At 39.0% G+C, this 23,673-nt stretch overlaps 1 protein-coding gene across 9 annotated transcripts in view; it reads right to left on the reverse strand.

Annotated features, from left to right (window-relative positions):
* FCHSD2 (FCH and double SH3 domains 2) overlaps positions 1-23,673 on the reverse strand; it is a 253,445-nt gene that overhangs the window by 111,570 nt on the left and 118,202 nt on the right. For all 9 annotated transcript variants that reach the window (XM_021102293.1, XM_021102289.1, XM_021102287.1 and 6 more), the window contains exons 5-6: positions 13,344-13,488; positions 3,368-3,501 (exon numbers count right to left, since the gene is read on the reverse strand). In XM_021102293.1, coding sequence (XP_020957952.1) covers positions 3,368-3,501; positions 13,344-13,488 — 279 coding nt within the window. The remainder of the gene's footprint in view (positions 1-3,367; positions 3,502-13,343; positions 13,489-23,673) is intronic.

Below are 23,673 nucleotides of genomic sequence, written 5' to 3' on the forward strand. Positions count from 1 at the left end.
TTCAACAATAGATTATTCCTACTATCATACAATTACACACTAATTCCTACAAGGCAGCGTAAAGAAGCCCATTAATAACCAAGCTATTGAGGCAAAGACAGCAGGCTTTCAGGCCCAGATGCAATAGGCTGTAACAATGCAAGGAATGTAATTCACAGTATAATGTTGACTAGGCTCTACAAAGGCCTTAATTCCAATATTTTTACCATTAAAAGTTCTTCTTGTAAGTGTTTCGGTGCCTTCCTGTGTGCGCCCTCCACTCTCAACACAGTATTCTGAACATAGTGTAAAGCTCTTGGACCCCGCCCTTTATGATTTTGTTCTATTTAACCTTCTCTCACTCTGCTGTCCTTATTTCCCTCAATCCCTCTCAACTTGCAAGGAGAAACATAATCTATCAAACGGGATTAAAAATATGTTGGTTTTGGAGTTCCCGTCGTGGCGCAGTGGTTAACGAATCCGACTAGGAATCATAAGGTTGAAGTTCAATCCCTGGCTTTGCTCAGTGGGTTAAGGATCTGTCGTTGCCCTGAGCTATGGTGTAGGTTGCAGATGCGGCTCAGATCCTGCGTTGCTGTGGCTCTGGCGTAGGCTGGTAGCTACAGCTCCAATTGGACCCCTAGCCTGGGAACCTCCATATGCCTTGGGAGCGGCCCAAGAAATGGCAAAAAGACAAAAAAAAAAAAAAAAAAAACAAAAAAAAAAACCCAAAAATGTTGGTTTTGCCCGAACAACTAGAGATAACCATAAGGAGAAAGTCAACAGACAAAAGCTAAGGAACAACCAGCACTTTCATGACCAGAGATTTCTGAAGCTGCAGTGTTTGTCTTGACTGCAGCGTCATGGTGATTGCCATGGAAGAAGTCAATGCTGGAAGCTAGGCAATAATAAGAAGTAAATTTGCAGACCATTTGGGATTGGAAGACAGAGCAAGCCAGTCTCTGAAGAACAAATGTGAGGAGGATAGAAAAAGCAGTAGCCTCTGATCTTTCTAGCAAGAGAGAAACTTTCAAGGATGTATAAATATGCATTTTGGTCATTATCTAAATAGTCTGAATTGCACCTCAATTTTCCATTATAAGCTTTTGTTTCTGGATTCTGCTTCATTTGCTAGTCCTCATATAAACATTATGTAGTAATAAAGAAAATACCAGTAATAGATAAAATAATAAAGGTCCTGTCTTCAAAGATTATGAGCTAGAACAAATAAAACATACAGTGAACTATACATACTGAATATACTCCTTTTCCTCACCTACTTTCCCAATGTTACTGGTCCTTAGGGTTCCAAACTCAACTTCTCATCTCATTATATATATAATTTCACCTCTTTAACTGTCATCTGTTAGGCAACTGCCTCCCCCACCCCCCACCCCCAAAGCAAGATGTTCAGGACTCTGATCTGAGAGTCAGATACGTAACTCCCTACCAAATATAGTCACCACGAGGTCCCACAGCTTTTTCAGAACCTACATAGCCTTCCCTTCAAACTGTTTCCTTCCTTCTCTGCTCTCTCCCAGTGCACACATCTCCCTCCCCGTCAAATCATCTATCAAAACTGTAAGTCCAATTTCCCTTTCCCTTTCCTCATCTTCTCATCTCTACTCAGAAAAACCATTCTTCAAAACTGTGTCCAAACACCACTTCTACTACTGGTTTCCTTTTTCATTAGACAAAACCTAATTTATTTTCTATGCTCATATAACTGTTTTCATGTAGCTACTAAAATAAATTATTAGGGGAGTTACTGTAGGCACCTAATTTCTGTGCGCCTACTGTGAATAAACAAATCTTAAACTTCCCTTAGAACACATCTGTTTTTAATTCTAGGCTTTAAACTTCTTGAGGGCAAAACTTATCCTACTCACCTCTCTTTCCATAGTGCCTAATATAGATAATCAATAAACAGTGAACGAATGAAGATAAAGAGGTATTTCTTACTCCGCTGTAGAATTAATTTTCCAGAAAAGTTACACATAGAACTGAAATGTCTAATTTGCTGTATCCTCTTTGAATTTGGGCCATATTAGAAGACAGTTTCTTGAGATGAGCCATCTATGAATTAGTTCCTGTCAGGTCCACATTTTTCAGAAACAGCCCTACAACTGTCCTCATTTTCACCCTGTGGGCCTGGCTATAGTAGGTATTTACATATGCCTTATAAATCTGTCAATTCTCTGTTCTAGAATCCCTGACAGTTTTAAAAACAAGTTCCTAAAACCCACCGTGACAGGATATTTCTAATGGCAAGCACCTAATCTAAAAACTTCAGGACTTACTGGGAAGATGGGTTACTGATTCTATCAAAGTACAGAAAGGATTTGTATGCTTATAAAAACAAAATAATAAAGACAATAAGCTAAGTTAGGGAAATATTAAATGTTTTCCAGTAACATTAAGTACTTTATGAGTATTCAATTACTATCCTTTGGTACCAAATAAATTTTCCAGGAGCTCCTAAAATTTCACAAGATGCTTAGGAGATTGCTTAATTTCCTGCAGATATATATATATATATATAACATATATATACGTTAGAAAGAAACCCTTAACTCCTTCCTAATCTACACCAGTCTCATACCCTTTCTGGTTTCATGATTAGGAGCTCAAGCTCCTGCATTTTCCATCAGTGAGCTCAATGAACGGAATCTCGCTTTTCCTCACAGACATGTGCAGAGTCCCTTCTATAACACAAGTTTGTTTTTTCTTGAAAAATTTTAATCCTTCCTTAAGTTGTCACTGCAAAAATCTCTATTTCTAGCTTTATATTTGTTATGAACTTCTAGTTCCTTCTTTTCCTAATTATTCTCAAAATAAAGGACTTGTAATTCACATATATTGAAAGCAAAATTCATACACAGTTGCCAAAGCATCCACTGGAAAAAGCATATATGTTAAGATTTCACATAAGAGAAATTCTTGGTTTCTATACTGAGGTCAGTGCTCTTATTCACTTGATGTGTCTATGGTCCTTCGAGGGCATACTGAGAATCAAGGATTTTCAACTATAAATGATTTAGTTTAGCATAAGAAAAACGAGGCTCTAAAACCTTGATATTCAGACACCACAGCAACTTTAGACTTCTGCTACGCTTCCAATACAAGGTTCTTTTTTTTTTCTTTTTTCCTTTTCAAAATTCAATTTAATGTGAAAACTTAGTGATCAAATATTTCCGTTTTGCTTATATTAAATAAAAATCAACAATATAAAAGAAAAATTTGAGCTAAAGTATGTAATACTTATAGGTCAGATGAAACCAATATAACCTAAGAATGAATCTATGCCTTATATTAACAGAAAACAAAGTATTGGCAAACACAACATTTATTTGCATAATCATTTTTTCAGATATGCTAAAACACATACTTTGCCTCGATGTCAGCTTTCTCTCGTACTGCATGAGCCATCTGTTCGGTCTCAAAGTACTTCTTTTTGCCTTTAGCTAAATCTTTCACTGTCTCTTGTAATTCAGTCTGGATCTTTGTCAACTGGTCCACACACTGAAAAATACAAAGAGCAATTATTATGATTTTTGTCTTCGGGCTCACAGAAAATGAGCGTGTCCTAAGGTCTATGCCCTCGGGATGGAAACCCAGGAGAAGAATCAGCACTTTTAGTATCCTTCAAATTGTACATTAAAATCCAGTGAACAGCTGGTACTCCTACCGCAAGTAGTGAATGGAATAGTGCCACAGTTTGCTGAAACAACTTTGCTTCGAGAAATAACCTCTGAGTGCTGCTGACTGACATTAAGATAAGGCATAGGAACAACCGTGCAAATGCTCGTACTGCAGGAGGTATCACAGCAATAAAGAAAAAAGATTACACCAATTCTGCACTTCTTGAGAATCGTAATAAAGTCTCTCTCTATATGTTTGGGGAACTGACGGTACAATGGCTCTCTAGGAAAGGAGGAGTGAAATCTGAGAAGACCAACATGGTAAGCCCAAGATGAAGGAGAGAAGCAATAAACCTGGGTACCACATAACAATTATTACTCAAAACCATCCCCAACTCAACTCTCTGGAGACACATACGGATTCTAGGAGAGGGGACAGACCCAATAACTCAAAGAAAAATTTAATCAATAAATCTTTATAACACACTGAGGCCAAAGTAACACTGCTTTGGGACCCTTCTGGATATCCAAAGAGGAATTCGCTCCCCTGGTCTGAAACAAACCACTGAGAAGTTTCAGCACCGTGAGGCCAATTCAGGGCGACCCCCAATGAAAAACTTCCGAGCCTGGAACAGCACTGTTCGTGCTCCGTGGAACTGACAAAACTCAGCCAAGCAGGAGGAGACACTGTGAAGGACTCCTGAGCCAGACAAGCATGTAGAGTAGAACAGGGACATCAGAAGAGCAAAGGAAAAAACAAACTCAGACATGTGACAGAGAGGCTAGAGGGTCTCTGAAATTGTTACGTGTTAAGACAGGGACTTCCTTACAGGAAGTGACATCTGGAAGGGTCCCATGAGTGCATTTATTGAGTACTTGAGTAAGTGTCAGCCTGTGACTAAGGCTAAAACAAAGCAAACAGAAAAGCACCTCTTTCTCTCCTTCACGAAAACTGGACCTTTAACTTTCCAGGTCTGTGTTTCAACAGAAACCGGATGAAGACACAATGTCAACTGGGTTACTGAGCAATACTACTTACAAATACGAATTTACCTGATAGATAAATTGCGTCAACTTAGAAGAAACTAAAAATGAACTATAAATATCTGATGGAGAAGCCTTGGCTTTGGGCTTCTGTGAGGATGGGGATTCCTGTATCTGAACATGTCTCTTGCAGAGACCTTGGAAGCTCTGTCTACAGAGTTGTAATAAAAGATTTTCCTCTTCTTCTGGCCCTGTGGCGACCCATGCACATGTGAACCTCATTCCTTCATCCCAGACCAGTCGCCTGGGGACCAAACAGAATAGTTTTGATTAGCTATGTAGACTGACGCATCAACTGGTGGGAGAATTCATTCTAATGCTGGACGCCACCTTGCTGGGGAACTGTGCTCCCCGTCCTAATGTCCTTCTAAGGAAACCTCATGGCAGGTGCTGCCTATGATAATCATGACTCTGAATGCTTAGTTATGGTTAAGAAGATTCCCTGTGGGTGTTGTAGAAGCACTATGTTTAGCACGTTATAGGTATTACCTCATCACATTTAGTCCTTGAAACAACTCTGTGATAGAAGTATTCATATTAGTCCCATTTTAAGACGAAGAAACACACTTAAAGAGGTTAAATAACTTACTAAAGTCATAAAGTAAGGAAAGGACCATATAATGTACCATGAAACCCATTATATAGTGTGTACCCTAGTTTTGTGATAACCACATTTTTAAGGTTTCATGAAGTTATTTTATCTTAAAATAGTAATCTTTTAAAAGAATTGGGTTCTTCTTCAAAGGAAAATGCCGGCACATAGCAAAATATCAAAAATATTTATTAGGAGTTCCCGTTGTGGCTCAGGGGTTAACGAACCCTACTAGCAACCATGAGGATGCGGTTCGATCCCTGGCCTTGCTCAGTGGGTTAAGGATCCGGCGTTGCCATGAGCTGTGGTGTAGGTTGCAGACATGGCTTGGATCCCGCATTGGTGTGGCTGTGGTGTAGGCTGCGGCTACAGCTCTGATTAGACCCCTAGCCTGGGAACCTCCGTATGCTGCAGGTGCAGCCCCTAAAAAGAAAGACAAAAGCCAAAAAAAAACAAAACAAAAAACCCCCCCCAATAAATAAGTCATCAAACTTGATTTGCAAAGGAACAGGATTTCCTTCCAACTTTTAACATAAATTGCTTCTGTAGGAATACAATTTCTGAGGCAGATTAAGTTATACATTTAAGATAATACCTGTGTTAAGAAAATCCTTGATGTGATACATGCCCCAATCTTTCCCAAGAGTTATCAGCACTAAGCTGTCAGAGAAAGGAGTGTTTAAGGTTACTTAGGGCTAAAGGATCATACAAAAAGATGATCAATTTGGATATCTCTCCTAATGAAGAAATTAAAACTACGGTCCATAAGTATGACACAGACGCCAGGATAGATAGATTTGCTAAGAACTTGACAGGGATAAAAACAAAAGTAACTTGGACGAGTACATCAAAGCCCTACAAACTAGGAGGTTCTCTAACTCAGCAGTCGTGTCCTGGAAATTCATCCTAAGAAAATAATTTTTTAAAAAAGTTAACCTGGGAGTTCCCATCGTGGCGCAGTGGTTAACAAATCTGACTAGGAACCATGAGGTTGCGGGTTCGGTCCCTGCCCCTGCTCAGTGGGTTAATGATCCGGTGTTGCCGTGAGCTGTGGCGTAGGTTGCAGACGCGGCTCGGAGGCTCGGATCCCGTGTTGCTGTGGCTCTGGCGTAGGCTGGTGGCTACAACTCCGATTAGACCCCTAGCCTGGGAACCTCCATATGCTGCGGGAGCGGCCCAAGAAATAGCAAAAAAAAAAAAAAAAAAAAAAAATAATAATAATAATAATAAAATAAAAATAAATAAATAAATAAATAAAAAGTTAACCTGTATTATTACCCTAGTGGTACTATTTACAGTAGCTAAGATATGGAAGCAATTCAACTGATGAACGGATAAAGAAGATGTGATATATACAAACAAAAAAGGAACGAAAATTTGCCATTTGCAACATAAATGGACAAAGAGGGTATTATGCTTGGTGAAGTAAGTCAGACAAATACTGTATATTAACATTTATATGTGGAATACAAAATATAAAACTAGTGAATACAACAAAAAAGAAACAGACAAGGACCTACAGAATGGGAGAAAATCTTTGTAAATGATGCAACAGACAAGAGCCTAATCTCTAAAATACAAAAACAACTCATAGGATTCAACGATTAAAAAAAAAAACAACAAAAAAAAACTCAACTGAAAAATGGGCAGAAGACCTAAAAAGACATTTCTCTGAAGAAAACTTATGGATGGCCAACAGGGACATGAAAAAATGCCCAATATCACTAATTATTAGAGAAATGCAAATCAAAACTACAATAAGGTACCACCTCACACCAGCCAGAATGGCCATCAAGAGGTCAACAAATAACAAACGCTGGAGAGGCTGTGGGATTGGGACAAATCCTGGACAAAACTTTCATTAAATAAGATACACACACCCCTATGTTCATGGCAGCACTATTCACAATAGCCAAGACATGGAAACAACATAAATGTCCACTGACAGATGAATGGATTAAGAAGTGGTGTATACACCACGCCCAAAGATAAAATCAAAATGGCTTAAAGACTTAAATATAAGACAAGACACCATAAAACTCCTAGAGGAGAACACAGGCAAAACATTCTCTCACATCAACTGTACAACCATTTTCTTAGTCAGTCTCCCAAAGCAATAGAAATAAAAACAAAAATAAACCAGTGGGACCGAATCAAACTTACAAGCTTTTGCACAGCAAAGGAAACCATTAAAACAAAACAAAACAAAACAAAAAGACAACCTACGGAATGGGAGAAAATAGTTGCAAACCATGCAACCCACAAGAGCTTAATCTGCAAAATACACAAACAACTCAGAGAACTCAACAGCAAAAAAAACCCAAACAACCAAACTGAAAAATGGACAGAAGACCTGAACAGACATTTCTCCAAAGAAGATATACAGATGGCCAGCATGCACAGGAAAAAATGCTCAACATCACTGATTATTAGAAAAATGCAAATCAAAACTACTGTGAGGTACTTTACACCAGTCAGAATGGCCATCATTAATAAGTCCACAAATAACAAATGCTGGAGAGGGTATGGAGAAAAGGGAACTCTCTTACACTGTTGGTGGGAATGTAAATTGGTACAACCACTATGGAAACAGTATGGAAATACCTTAGAAAACAAAATGTAGAACTATTATACGATCCAGCAGTCCCACTTCTGGGCATATATCCAGACAAAACTTTCATTCAAAAAGATACATGCACCCCTATGTTGACTGCAGCACTATTCACAATAGCCAAGACATGGAAACAACCTAAATGTCCACCGACAGATGAATGAATTAAGAAGATATGGCACATATACACAACAGAATACTAATCAGCCATCAAAAAGAACAAAGCAATGCCATTTACAGCAACATGGATGGAACTAGAGATTCTCATACTAAGTGGAGTAAGTCAGAAAGAGAAAAAAAAATACCCTATGATATCACTTATATCTGGAATCTAAAATACATAAACAACTCATACAATTATAAACAAACCTATCTACAGAAAATAAACAAATTCATGGACATGGAGAACTAATTTGAGGTTGCCAAGGAGGAGGGGGAGGGAGTGGGATGGACTGGGAGTTGGGGTTAATAGATGCAAACTATTGCAATTGGAGTGATAAGCAATGAGATCCTGCTGTACAGCACAAGGAACAATATCTAAGCACTTGTGATGGAACATGACAGAGGATAATGTGAGAAAAAGAATGTGTGTGTGTATATATATGTTTTGTGTGTGCGTGTGTGTACAACTGGGACACTTTGCTGTATAGCAGAAATTGACAGAACATTGTAAGTCAACTATAATAAAGCAATTTTTTAAAATGTGGTGAATATATACAATGGAATACTACTCAGCCATAAAAAAGGAACAAATAATGCCATTGGCAGCAACATGGACAGAATCAGAGATTCTCATACTAAGTGAATTAAGTCAGAAAGAAAAAGACAAATACCATACGGTATCACTTATATGTGAAATCTAAAATATGGCAGAGATGATCTTACCTACAAAACAGAAACAGATCATGGACATAAAGAGAAGACTTGTGGTTGCCAGTGGGAGGGGGCAAGGAGTGGGAGGTACAGGCAGTTTGGGGTTGGTGGATGCAAACTGTTACATTTGGAATGGATGTACAGCACAGGGAACTGCGTGTAATTGTGTCACTTTGCTGTATAACAGAATAAAGAAACATTGTAAGTCAACTATAATTTTAAAAAATTTGGGAACTAAAAATACACAAAGATCCCAAAAGATAAGTTTTAAAAGCAGATTAGAAATAGCAGAAGAGCATGGCAGCACCCTTTATAACAGCCAAGACATTAAAATAACCTGAATGGCCATCAACAGACAATTGGGTTAAGAAGGTGTGTGTGTGTTTAATGGAATATTATTCAGCCATAAAAAGAATGAAATATTGCCATTTGCAGCAACATCAATGGACTTAAGAGAATAACGTATTATGTGAAATAAACCAAAGACATATTATATCACATATCTGGAATCTAAAAAATAATACAAATGAATCTATATACAAAACAGAAACAGACTTGCAGACATAGAAAACAAATTTACGGTTACCAAAGGGAAAAGGGAAGGGAAGAGGGAGACATAGGAATATGGGCTTAGCAGATACAAACTACTGTACACAACACTGATAAGAAACAAGGATTCACTGTATAACACACAGAATTATATTAAATATTTTGTAATAACCTATAATGGAAAATAATCTGAAAACATATATATATATATATATAACTGAATCACTCTCTGTATACTGAAATTAACACAATATTGTAAATCAACTCTACTCAATAACCAACTAAATAAATAACATTTTAAAAAATTAAAAAAAAAGAAATCGGAGAACAGAGTGTTAATTAACTGCAACATATCAGTGGAAAATACTCAGACTGAAGCGCAGAAAAAGTACAAAAGACATGGACAGAGCAAAAAGGTCTAACAGAACAGAAGTCATAGTGGGGAGCTAAATGAAATCATACTATTAAAATATTTTTATATTGTGCATAAGGTGGTAAAATACTAAGTCACAGTAGACTCCAATAAATAAATTTAGAGTAATTTATAGTAGTAAAACTACCAATTCAAGGTAAATAGTAGTAACTCAAGGAGGCATACTGGAAGCTCTGAGGTAATTATTAAAAGAATATTCAAGATTGTAAAATTAAAAAGCTAATAGTGGAGGAAAATTGATAACAAAAAGTGTAAGATTGCTCAATGTCACTAATCATCAGGGAAACTACAAATCAAAAACACAATGAGATATTACCTCACACCTGCTGGATGGTTATTAACAAAAACAAACAAACAAAAAACAAATGACAACAAGGACTGGCAAGGTTCTGAGGAAACGGGAACCCTTGTGCAGGTTCTGTGTTGGTCAGAATACAAAACTGTGCAGCTGTTATGGAAAATACGATGGTGGTTCCTCAAAAAATTAAAAATAGAAATGCCATGTGATCCAGCAATTGCACTTCTAGGTATTTATCCAAAAGAAGTAAAACCAAGATCTCAAAGAGATATTAGCTCTCTTGTGTTCACTGCAGCTCTATTCACAAAAGTCAAAATGTGGAAACAACCAAAATGTGGATCAATGTGTGAATCGATTAAAAATGTGGTATATACATACAACAGAATATTAATCAGGCTTTAAAAAGAAGGAAATCTTAGAACACGCAACAACACAGATGAACCCAGAGGACATTATGCTAAGTGAAATAAGCCAGTCACAGAAGGACGTATACTGCATGATTCCACTGACAAGAAATATCTAAAGCAGTCAAACTTACAGAATCAAAGTATAGAACTGTGGTTGCAGGGACTGCAAAAAGAGGAAAGAGAGCATCGCTAATCAGCAGGTATAAAATTTCAGGTATGCAAAATGAGTGACTTCTAGAGACTGGCAGTACAACATTGTATCTGGAGGTAACAATACCGCAGAGTACACTTCAAAAATCTCTTCAGAGGGAGGAGTTCCCGTCATAGCTCAGTGGAAACGAATGTGACTAGTACCCATGAGGATGCAGGTTCAATCCCTAGCCTTGCTCAGTGGGTTAAGGATCTGGCATTGCCATGAGCTGAGGTGTAGGTTGCAGACATGGCTCGGACCCTGCGTTGCTGTGCCTATGGCACAGGCTGGCAGCTGTAGCTCCAATTTGACCCCTAACCTGGGAACCTCCATATGCCACAGGTGTGGCCCTAAAAAGACAAAAAAAAAGTCCTCTTAAGTGTTCTTATCACTTAAAAAAAAAAATTTCATCTGAAGTAAGGTAAAAAATAAGCAGGGTGTACTATAATGAGCTACCACCTCACATCAGTCAGAATGGCCGTCACTAAGAAGTCCACAGTAACAAGCGCTGGAGAAGGTGTGGAGAAAAGGGAACCCTCCTTCACTGCTGGTGGGAATGTAAACTGGTACAACCACTATGGAAAACAGTATGGAGGTACCTCAGAAAACTCAATATAGAACAACGATAGGATCCAGCAATCCCACTCCTGGGCATATATCCGGACAAAACTTTCCTTGAAAAAGATACACGCACCCATATGTTCACTGCAGCACTATTCCCAATAGCACAAGACATGGAAACAACCTAAATATCCATCGACAGGTGCATGGATTAAGAAGACGTGGTACATAAATACAATGGGAAGAAAGACTGAGTTCTAACACCATGCTTTCAGTACCTGGCTCCATCCCTGCCTGGATTCCATCCACGCTGAAAATGTTAGTTATACAAGTTAATACATTCTCTTCTTGGCTTAATTCAGTCTGAAGTAAGTTTCTGCCATTTCAGAGTCCTGACAGGTATGCTCAATATGTACTCAGCATTTAAAAATCATTTAGATAAAACACAAACACCATTATTTGTAGCTATAATATAAAACAAGTTAATTCACAGTTAGGAGGACTTGGCAAATCTCACCAAACATCCTTTGCCTAGGAATGCTGGTTAAATGAAGGTCAGAGAAGAACACATATAGTTAACTCTCTCGAAGTATTCTTGATATTGAGAAAGGCAGAACTTTCCAATTACACTTGGTGAATGCATTGGCTATTTGAAACATCATATTTTCTCCCAGTTAGGAAGTTACATTGGTATTAATTCTCTACTCCTGTCTGCCACCCTCTCCCTGCATGCATGGATGGAGGGAGACAGACAGACAGACAGACACACACACACACACACACACACACACACACACACTATATTTTCTTCCAACTTGAAGGTAATGTCCGGTCAGTGGTCACTAGTGTATTCACCATGTTTCTTTTGAAAGAGGTAATTTTGAGCAAAGATAAAACAAAGGTGTTCTGATACAAATATGTTAAAATGCAATAATATGACATCAGTGCTTGGAAAAGATTAAAATTTTATATACACACAATATAATTTGATATATTGATTTCATGCTACTAAAATCATCTTTGGCAAATGAGCAAGATTAGTATTTTTACTTTTGATTTGTAAAAAAGTAATGAAAATCCAAATGACAATTAGAATCAACACACTAGATGGTTTATGAAATAGTATTTCCTTAAATAATTACCTTAATATTTTTTAAACTATTACTACTTCCATAAGAAAAAATTAATTACTTATTAGGTACCATGATAATCTCTACTTCTGGTAACTATTTCCCAAAATGACCCAATTTAATTACCTACTTTTAACAGCAAGCTTTTCATAAAAATCACATTAAATAATGATTTTTTCTATGAATTTTCAAATTCTGTATAATCAAAAAACACCTATTTTAAAACTTTTATTTTATGTAACCTATATAATTAAACTTCAGAGTATACTATTTTTGGTAATAAGTTTGCTATATGGTCAAAATGTGTTAAGCTCCTTTAAATTATTACATAAAATGGGTCAAGTTGAAACTAAGACAAATCTTTTCCAGACTTAGTGGGATTAATAGCATTTTCAGTATTTTAACATACACCAAACTATACCAATATTGTGAAACTAAGTGTAACTATTTGCTTGAGTTAAGGGGAAAAGTGATAGTTTTAAGAAATGTTTACTGGGCTTTCAGAATGTCCACAGATTCAAATTACTCACCTTTATCAGTTAATAAAATACAGTAGGTAGAGGAAACATGCTGAAATGAAAAAGTCCTAGTAACATGTTGAAATAAGAAAATCCATGTTGAAATCAGAAACATCTGAACCATAAAGAAAAACTCAAAGTGCTAAATGCAATTTAACATAATCTTGCAGATTATATATGTAGCAGTGAGATATTAAAATGCATAAGGAGGAGTTCCCGTCGTGGCGCAGTGGTTAACGAATCCGACTAGGAACCATGAGGTTGCGGGTTCGGTCCCTGCCCTTGCTCAGTGGGTTGACGATCTGGCGTTGCCGTGAGCTGTGGTGTAGGTCACAGACGCGGCTCGGATCCTGCGTTGCTGTGGCTCTGGCGTAGGCCGGTGGCTACAGCTCTGATTCGACCCCTAGCCTGGGAACCTCCATATGCCACGGGAGCGGCCCAAGAAATAGCAAAAAGACAAAAAAAATAAATAAATAATAAAAAATAAAATGTATAAGGAAAAGAATAGAAACAATACCCTTTTTAGTTGCTGTTCTTTTAAGCTTCTCACTGTCCTTGCAGGCTCAGAAATGAAGTTTTTATAGTTTTCACATATATTGATCCGAGACTGGGCTACCTGCATTGTTCCCTCGAGAAAAGATTTCCAAACAGGATACATGCTCCTAAATTCAAAGAAGGAAAGAAAAGTATTATGCAGAGAAGAGGAAGAAAAAGTCACCTAATCTTTTGCTCACTGGCTAGCACCGATGAACAGAATGAATGTTTTCCTTATAGATGAAAGTATAATTACGTTGGTTTATAAGTAGTCATATTTTTAGCATATATAACAAGTAGAAACATGGCATATGCTCTCTTCCTCTCTAGCTCGTCAACGGGTTGTTTTGATTCACTAGCTACTCTTGATACTGGAATAAAGCGATACAAGGATCACAATTCTAGATAAAGCCAATGCTATAGATATTGGTCAAAAATTCAGACTGTCCAGGCCTTTTGCTGTTCCAGGATCATCACCATGAGTATTAATTTCATTATTTCATTAAGGTATTTTCCTGGTTTTCTAGATGAGGTAACTGAGGCGAAGAGATATTTAGAGGATCACTCTAGATCACACAAGAATGTGGCAATACTTAGCATCAGATGAAGGTTGGGTACCTTTTAAGTATATTTCTTTCAACTATATCATATTGCCCTCTTGCATAAAGTAATGTGGCTGGGGAGAAAAATCATGAACAGTTGCTTATGTCCTTGAGAAGTCTATCTGTCAGAAAAAAGAAGTCTGTGGTATCATTGCTCTACATCTGTTTCTCTGTTGTTGTAAGACTGCTTAGCCAGCATCACACTGTGGCTTGGAGTCATTCCAAGTAAGTCCCGTCACCTTTGCTTGACAAATGTGCTCTCAGCAATCTTTTGGCATAGTCGAAGAAATATTTATCCTTTGCTTTCTGTAACCAGTTCCTTTTCAAATCCTCTCTTCTGCTTTGCTAACTGCCTCCGTCAGGTATTTTTTGTTTTGTTTTGTTTTGTTTTGTTTTTTTGAGTGCAATTGGTTTAAAATATTGTGTTAGTTTCAGCTGTACAGCAAAATGAATCAGATAATCTCCCCTTTTTCACATTCTTTTCCCATATAGGACACCACAGAGCCCTGAGTAGATTTCCCTGTGCTATACAGTGGGTTCCTGCTACTGAGCTTTTTATACATAGGAGTGTGTATACACCAACCCCAACCTCCTAATTTATCCCTCCCCTCAACAGTTCCCCTTTGGCAACCATAAGTTTGGTTTCAAAATCTTTCAGTCTGTTTCTCTTTTGTGAGTGAGTTCTTTTGCATTATTTTTATTAGATTCCACATATGAGAGATCTCATGTGATATCTGCCTTTGACTCCCTCAGTATGATCATCTCTGGGTCCACCTATGTTGCTGCAAATGGCATTCTTTTTTCGGCTGAGTAATAGTCCATAGTACAGACGTAGCACATCTTTATCCAATCCTCTGGATGAACATTCAGGTTACTTCCATGTCTCAGCTACTGTGAACAGAGGTGCATGTATCTTTTCAAATCATGGTTCTCTCTGAATACATGCCCATCAGTAGGGTTGCTGGATCATATAGTAGTTCTACGTTTAGTTTTTTAAGGTACCTCCATACAGTCTGCACCTCCAACAGTACAGGAGGGTGCCCTTTTCTCCACACCCTCTCCAGCATCTATTGTTTGTAGATCTTTTGAGGATGGCCATTCAAACTGGTATGAGGTGATGTCTCATGGTAGTTTTGACTTGCATTTCTCTAATAATTAGTGATGTTGAGCATCTTTTCATGTGCTTTTTGGGCATCTGTCTGTCCTCTTTGGAGAAATGTCTATCTTGATCTTCTAAGCATTTTTGGATTGGTTTGTTTGTTGTTGTTGTTTTTCATAGAAAGCTGAATGAGATTATTTGTCTATTTTGGAGATCAATCCCTTGTCACTTTGTTTGCAAAGATTTTTTCCGATTCTGTGGGTTGTTTTTTCAGTTTTTTTGTATGGTTTCCTCTGCTGCACAAAAGCTTATAAGCCTAATAAGGTCCCATTTGTTTATTTTTGTTTTTATTTTTATTCCTCTGGAAGGTGGAGCCAAAAAAATATTACTATGATTTATGTCAAAGAGTGTTCTACTTATGTTTTCCTCTAAGAGTTTTCTATTATCCAGCCTTACTTTTGGATCTTTAATCCATTTTGAGTTTATATTTGTGCACAGGATAAGAAAATGTTCTGTCATTCTTTTACGTGTAGCCGTTCAGTTTTCCCAGCACGCATCACTTATTGAAGATGCCTTAGTCAGTTCTAATATGCTCCTATACTAGCTATAAATACATTTTATAGCTTACCATAACAATGAATGGGACTTTAAAAAAAAAAAGAGAGATACTTGAACTGATAGATTATAATATTTATTTCCTAAGATCTCCCTTCTTGCATCACGTGAATTTCCTACCTTAGCAAGGTAAGGGACCATGTGGTATGTGAAATACTAGCAGTGGGTCAGTGGAGGACAGTGTGAAAATAAGAAAAGGGAGAACTGTCTGGTCCCTATCATACTTGGAACTAAAAAAAACCTTGAAACTGTATTTTTCAACCAAGGAAATGAACAGTAATGGATTGGTAGTTTGTGTAATACACTAAATGATTCTGTTTAGATGGAAATAGTTATTTATTTAAACAGAGGTATACTACCTTCCCTTTGGAAAAAAGATTCTGTGTATTGTGCCAGCAAAAAACTGTCAGCATAAAAGCAGTGATGGAGTTAAGAACAGTAAAATGAATATGAGATTATAAATGTTAACTAAATCTATTGTGATCATTTCACAATATATATAAATCAAACCATCATGCTGTACACCTTAAGCTTATACAGTGATGTCAATTATTTTTTAATAAAACTGGGGAAAAAAAGAACAGCAAAATTAAAGTATACCACAGCTTTACTGCATGACTACCAACAGAACTGAGAATGTAAACGCGCTAAGCAGTCCAAATAATTTATTTTCTCAGAGAATGCATTGAGAGAAAAATTCAGTACTCTGCTTTTTATAACTACTAATTTATACTTAAAATGCATTTTAAAATCATAATGAAAATAAGAAAGAGCAGCTTCCGCTGCGGCACAACATGACTGGTGGCATCTTGGGAGTGCTGGGACGAGGGTTCTATCCCTGGCTCGGCACAGTGGCTTCAGGACCCAGTGTTGCTGCAGCTTCAGCTTAGGCAGCGACTGTGGCTTGGATGTGATCCCTGGCCTGGGAAATGCATATGCTGTGGGGCAGCCAAAAATGAAAAAAAAAAAAAAATGAGAAAGAACCACTGTGAACTGTAATCTAAAGAAAGGAAGAAAAGAAGCGGACTAAGGAGGGAAGGACCCCTTCATCCATGCTCTCCCCTTCGGGAGCAGCCTCTTCCTTCTACCCCCTCACCTCGCTGACTGCTGCTCATGCTTCCAATCTCAGCCTCAACGCACCCTCCCTACAGGGATACTGAGAGTCACCGCCAAGGTAATGCCAGACTCACTCAAGTCCTTCTCTGTTATGTGTTCACCTGGCTCTAGCACTTTTCCTTCAATTAGCAATATTTTTATGTAATTCTTAGTTAATGTTTGTCCCTCTCACTATGGTAAAAATTTCATGAAGGCCAAGTGTACGTCTTTCTCACTACTGTACTCCTAGGGCTTAGCTCACAGCCTAACATTTAGAAAGGTTGTAATAAGTATGTGTTGAATGAAAAAAATAAACGAATAGATGAGTGTACACATTATGAGGACTTCACAAGAAAAAAGAAATATCTGGAACTATATATCTAGTCACTTACGATGGAGCATGATGATGTGAGAAAAAAGAATGTACACATGTATGTGTAACTGGGTCAACTTGCTGTACAGTAGAAAATTAACAGACACTGTAAACCAGCTATAATGGAAAAAATAAAAATCATTACATATATAAAAAGAGAAACATCCTTTCATTACAGTGTTTAAAAAGAGATCTTTAGAGATTAGCATACAAATAGCAGTCAAACATGGGAGTTCCCGTTGTGGCTCAGCAGAAACACATCTGACTAGCATCCATGAGGATGCAGGTTCAATCCCTGGCCTTGCTTAGTGGGTTAAGGATCTTGCTGTGAGCTGCGATGTGGGTCACAAACATAGCTCAGAGGCTCGGAACTGGTGTTGCTGTGGCTGTGGTGTAGGCCAGCGGCTACAGCTCCGACTCGACCCCTGGCCTGGGAACCTCCATGTGCTGCAGTTGCGGCTCTAAAAGTAAAAAATAAAAAAAAATTAAAAATTAAAAAAAGAAAAATCAGCCAAACACAACCTCAACAATGAGACACAGTGAAATGCACGAAAATTCAGTTACCAGTCAGTCAGAAGTCTTGGGTTCAAGTTCTAGTTTAACCAATATAATCATACATAGCACACCTCATTATACTTTCATTTCCTCAATGGGCAAATCGGAAAAACAGCAAAAATACCAGTACTATGTACCTTATAGGGCTGTTTCAACAATTAAAGGCAAATAATGTGGACAGTCTTGCCACACAGATTCTTTTAAATGAATAAACTAATAGCTGTAGAACTATAGAAAAAACAGAAGTATCTCTTGTTAAGAAAATAGTGGTAGTTCCAGAGGTAGTGGTGTTTCTCATTCCAAATGGGGAAAAATAATAATGGGTTGTAGAAAGATTTAAAAATTTTTTTAATCTCATTAGGCTCCATATATATAATTTTGAAGCACACGGAAAGGTATCGAGCATGGATGGTATTTTGTTATTCTGCTCAGGTCAGGAAATGAGGCTTGAAATTATAAAAGAAAGGAAGGAAATTTTTTTAAGAACCTATCACATGCGAGGCACTCTGTCATGTATTTTACATCTATGGTATCATTTAATCCTCATGGCAACTTTGTCAAATAGGCATTATCCCCATTTTGCAGGGAAAAGTAAGGCCTTGTTTGTGACACTGTCGGATTGTGAAATTTTCCCATGGCTAGTCACCAGGAAATATCACGTCGACGGTCATAACCCATATTTTGCCATTATTATTAACTACCCCTCTGTTTTAAATACCAATTTAATCACCTAATCTCTGACCAACAGCTCTTATTTCCACTCACTCCCTTTAGGATCGGGCTCTCACCCATCAGAGCCGACAGGCCACTTGGTCCTACCTCCTTTCCAGGGTCTCTCACTCCCTCTCACCACATCCCCTTACAGCTCCTTACTCAGCCTCGATGTCATGGTCTACGATAAGCCCTCTCTTATGTGCACCCCAGTACCTTTGCCCCCCTCCTTCCATCACTGTGATCTACAAATTCTGACTCTGGTAAATCGAAATGTCTGTTTATACCATACCAATGTCTGTGCAACAGAACCCTGCTGGAGCAGACAATAATCATGCCGCCTGGTCTCACTTTAAACTGATGTCAAATAAATGCCAGTAACCCCTCAGTGCTACCCCGCAATCCTACTATATTCCCTTCGTCCACTTACTTGCTTCCTCTTGTAGACAATTATTTCCTACCTTTCCCTCCCACCTCAAAGCTCTGACAGGAGTACACGCTCAGCTGACAGTGAGGTTCTAAGACAAGGCTCACCTGCTCCTTCCCCATCCACCTACCTCCCTGCCCCTGAACCCATACACTCCGTCATCCCTCCTTTTACGCCGATGGATTATCTGTGCTCTCAAGGCCAATCCTTCACATTTATACTTCACTAGATAACGACTAACTCAAGACTAGCCATCCATGTTCCTGCAGCTGTAGTGTAGGTCAAAGCTCCAGCTCGGATTCAGACCCTGGCGGGGGGACTTCTAGATGCCTCAGGGGGGGCCAAAGAAGAAAAAAAAAAAGAACAGCCACCCGGTAACTGTGCTTTCTCCTACAATATCAACTTTTCCCTCTCAACTGGATCATTCTCATGAGCATATAAATACACTGTAATATCTTCCATCTTTTTTTTTTTTTTTTTTTTTTTGTCTTTTTGCTATTTCTTTGGGCCGCTTCCACGGCATATGGAGGTTCCCAGGCTAGGGGTCGAATCGGAGCTGCAGCCACCAGCCTACGCCAGAGCCACAGCAACGCGGGATCTGAGCCACGTCTGCAACCTACACCACAGCTCACGGCAACGCCGGATCGTTAACCCACTGAGCAAGGGCAGGGACCGAACCCACAACCTCATGGTTCCTAGTCGGATTCGTTAACCACTGCGCCATGACGAGAACTCCTCTCCCATCTTTAAAAAGAAAAAAAAGGTCCATAAACCCTCTATTTCACTAGAGCTATCACCCCGACGTCTGCTCCCTTTAACAGTAAAACTCCTTGAAAGAACTGTCTAAAACCACTACTTCCTCTTCTCTTCCTGGTTCCTCTTGATTCACTTCTTTAACAGCCCCCATTCTGAAATTACCTGTCGCAGTCACGGGAGACCTCCACGGGGCTCACCTCCATAGTCCACACGAGCGCTGGGCCTCTTACAAATTCAACCAGCAGGACTGACCTAGTGTGTCCTTCCTGAAATGCTTTCTTCACTTGGCATCCAGGACGTCGCTCTTTCTTGGTCTACTTTTATCTCACTAGCCACAGTTTAGTCTCCTTTGCTATTTCCTGTCTGTCTCATTGCCCCACAAAGGCTGGAGGGTCCCACGGCTAGCTCTTCTCTTCTGTAACTATGCACGCACTCTTCACGTAAGCTCATGCAGCCTCATGGCTTAAAAACTGTCAATGTGCTGCTTCTGAATTTTAGATTCAGACATTTCCCTTAAGCCCTCAGATGCCTATTTAACACATCCAACTTAGATATTTCGGAGGTATCTTAAAACTAACATGTCCAAAACCAAGGTCTTGATTTCCCTAAAATCTGCTGTGTTAAATCGATTCCACCTCATGGACAGCTACTGAAACCGTCCAGTCATTCACCCCAAAACCCACAGAGTCCTCACTGCTTCCTCCTTTTTCTCTCACATTCCACATCTGATACACCAAGAAATTCTGCTCACTACACTTAAAAAATATAATGGAAGCTGATGTCTACCTCTTCCACTGCTACTACCCTGGTTTCAGCCACCATTATCTTGTACCTGGATTACTATCATAGCCTAGACAACCTCTGATCTGCTCCTGTTTCCCTAGAGTCTATGCTCTACACAGTATAGCCACTGCAGTGCCAACCAACCACTTTTTGATAGTCTGTCTTCTTCTTACTATGCTTACTGTCCTTATACCAACTGACACAATGTTTAATTATTCATATGCTTATTATCTTGGCTTCTTTCACTGGCATATAGGCTCCATGCAGCAGAAGCTTTGTTTTAGTCATTCTTGCATCTTCAGCACCCAGAAGAGAGTCTGGCATAGCAGGCACTAAATACACATTTACCAGAGGAAGAAGAGGAAGGAATGACGGAGACCAGATTCAAATCCGGATCTCTCTGACTCCCAAAGATCTGCTCTTCTGCTGACATAAGACTGCTTTTGGTCCCAGTAATAATAGTAAAGAATTTGTTAGAAGAGTTTCTTCATTCCAGTGAAAGTGTACCAGGCTTTGTGCATACTAAGTTCTTTCTGTATGTCTTGTACAATTTATGCCTTGTATCTCTTGCAATATTATCTTTTTTGTTAAAACGATTCATCTTCTAAATTAAAATATATGTATTTTACCACTTCATATTCTACTCTAACTGAAAAATAAAACTTGCCATAATAATTAAGTTATAATTAGTAAAATTCAAAAATATTCATCCATATACCACCTAAAAGCATGCTATGAACAACTTCTCATATGACTATTACATTGGAAAACAGAGAAAACCTCATCAGAAAATCTTTTTATTTATTTATTTGTCTTTTGTCTTTTTACAGCCACACCCACGGCACATGGAAGTTCCCAGGCTAGAGGATGAGTCAGAACTGTAGCTGCCAGCCTACACTGGAGCCACTGCAACGCCAGATTCGAGCCACATCTGCGACCTACACCACAGCTCACGGCAACACCTGATCCTTGACCCACTGAGCAAGGTCAGGGATTGAACCCGCATCCTCATGGATACTAGTCAGGTTCGTTAACCACTCAGCCACGACAGGAACTCCAGGAAGAATTTTTATTTAGAAACAAACCAAAAACTGTATTTTGACTGTGGTGGTGGTCACAGGAATGTACACATGTGATGAAACCACCAGAGAACTTAACATGCATACACATAGCTACACACAAATAGTGCACGTAACACTGGTGGAATGCATCAACATCAACTTTCTAATTTTTATATTATACTATAATTATGCAAGATATTACCACTGGGGGACTGGTATAACACTCTCTGTATTATTTCTTAAAACTGTATGTCAGGAGTTCCATGGAACATGAAACAATCTCTGTATTATTTGCGTTTAAATTATCTGCTCTGTCAGTGTCAGTAGCCTAGGGAAACCTCCATAGCCGGCCAGGAGCGGCCCAAGAAAATAGCTAAAGAACAAAAAAAAAAAAAAAACTGTTATGTCAGGGAGTTCCCACTGCGACACAGTGAAATTGTTCATGATCAGGTTGATTCTGCCTCAGTGGTTGGGGATCCGGCGTTGCCAGGAGCTGTGGTGTTAGGTCGCAGATGCAGCTCGGATCTGACGTTGCTGTGGCTGTGGCTTAGGCCAGCGGCTATAGCTCCATTTGATCCCTAGCCTGGGACCTCCAAAAAGACTAAAATGAAAAAGAAATGATAAGAGATTAAATTCCTGCAATTCTGTCCACTCTGAATTAGTATGCTAAACTTGTCATTCCTCTTATGGAAATTCTTGGATGCTTCTGTATCTTGTGAATAAAAAAATAAACTCTCTGACATGCAAAAGCCTTCCTGACGCCTTAATCTATGTATCCTCCAGCTCCACCGTTCCTCTCACCCTTCACTCATACACCAGCCATACGGACATGCTCATTGTTACCCAAAGTCATTCTTCTCAAGCCTCCCTGCCTTGAAGGTGTTACTTCTGCTTAGAATTCCTTTTTATTATTATTTTTTTTCTGTCTTTTTAGGGCCGTACCCAAGGCATATGGAAGTTCCCAGGCTAGGGGTCGAATCAGAGCTGTAGCTGCCGGCCTGCATCACAGCCACAGCAATGCAGGATCCGAGCTGCATTCAAGACCTACACCACAGCTCACGGCAACGCCGGAACCTTAACCCACTGAGCGAGGCCAGAGATCGAACCTGTGTCCTCATGGATACTAGTTGAGTTTGTTAACCACTGAGCCACGACAGGAACTCCTGGACATCTTTTAAGACTCAGCTCTAGAAGCTTAGTCTTCTACAGGCCCAATGTACCTCTACTACTGCCAAATATCACCACTGTTTATAGCGTCTATCTCTTGTAAGCTCCTTAAGGACAGGCACCATATCTTTTATTCTCTTTAATCCTGAAATCAACTTTAACAACTATTTCACATCTATCTCAGGAATAAAGAATGAATGAGTAGGAGAGTTCCCATAGGGGCTCAGTGGTAAGAAACCCAACTAGTATCCATGAGGACACGGGATCAATCCCTGGCTTTGCTCAATGGGTTAAGGATCTGGTGTTGCCGTGAGCTGCGGTGTAGGTCACAGACACAGCTTGGATCCTGAGTTGCTATGGCTGTGGTGTAGGCCGGCAGCTACAGCTCCAATTTGATCCCTAGCCTGGGAACTTTCTTATGTTGCAGGTGTATCCCTATAAAAAAAAAAAAAAAAAAACCTGAAGAATGAATGAGTAAACCAATTAGTGTTTAAATAGCTGTGTGGCCCTGAGTAAGGCATATGACGTGAGGGTCAGTTCCCTAGTATATAAAAAGAGGAAAACTGTATGTACCGCACAGAGTTGCTTTGATAATGACGGGAGGTAGATTAAAGTTCCTAGCATAGTATCTGGTATACAGGAAACATTTAGTAAAATCTGGCTTAACATACTTTAAAAAATTAGGTTGAATAAGCTAGCCTGGGAGCAGAGCCTTTTTATCCTTATTTCTTTGGTAACCTCATTTGCATTTCAAACAAACCTATCACTAAGCTGGAGTCCTTCTTTAGCCTTCGGCAAGCACCTCTTCCTGGGCCAGGGTTTCCTCATGCCAGCAACACTGAACATGTTTACTCTCACGTCAAGGTCTTGCTCTGCTTGTCTCTTCTGCCTAGAATTTCATCTCCTCTCTCCTTCCCCCTTAGCTAAACTTTGTAGATGCTGAAAAGTCCACAAGAAAATCCTTTTTTATTATCCTGTTCTGCTTCCTTATTCTGTATTGCAACTACAGACATTTTACAGTTATCGTGCAGCTTTCCAAGTTACTAGTCAGTCCTGCAACTGCAAAGAA

This window comes from Sus scrofa, chromosome 9, assembly GCF_000003025.6.
Source record: "Sus scrofa isolate TJ Tabasco breed Duroc chromosome 9, Sscrofa11.1, whole genome shotgun sequence".
Classification (NCBI taxonomy): domain Eukaryota; kingdom Metazoa; phylum Chordata; class Mammalia; order Artiodactyla; family Suidae; genus Sus; species Sus scrofa.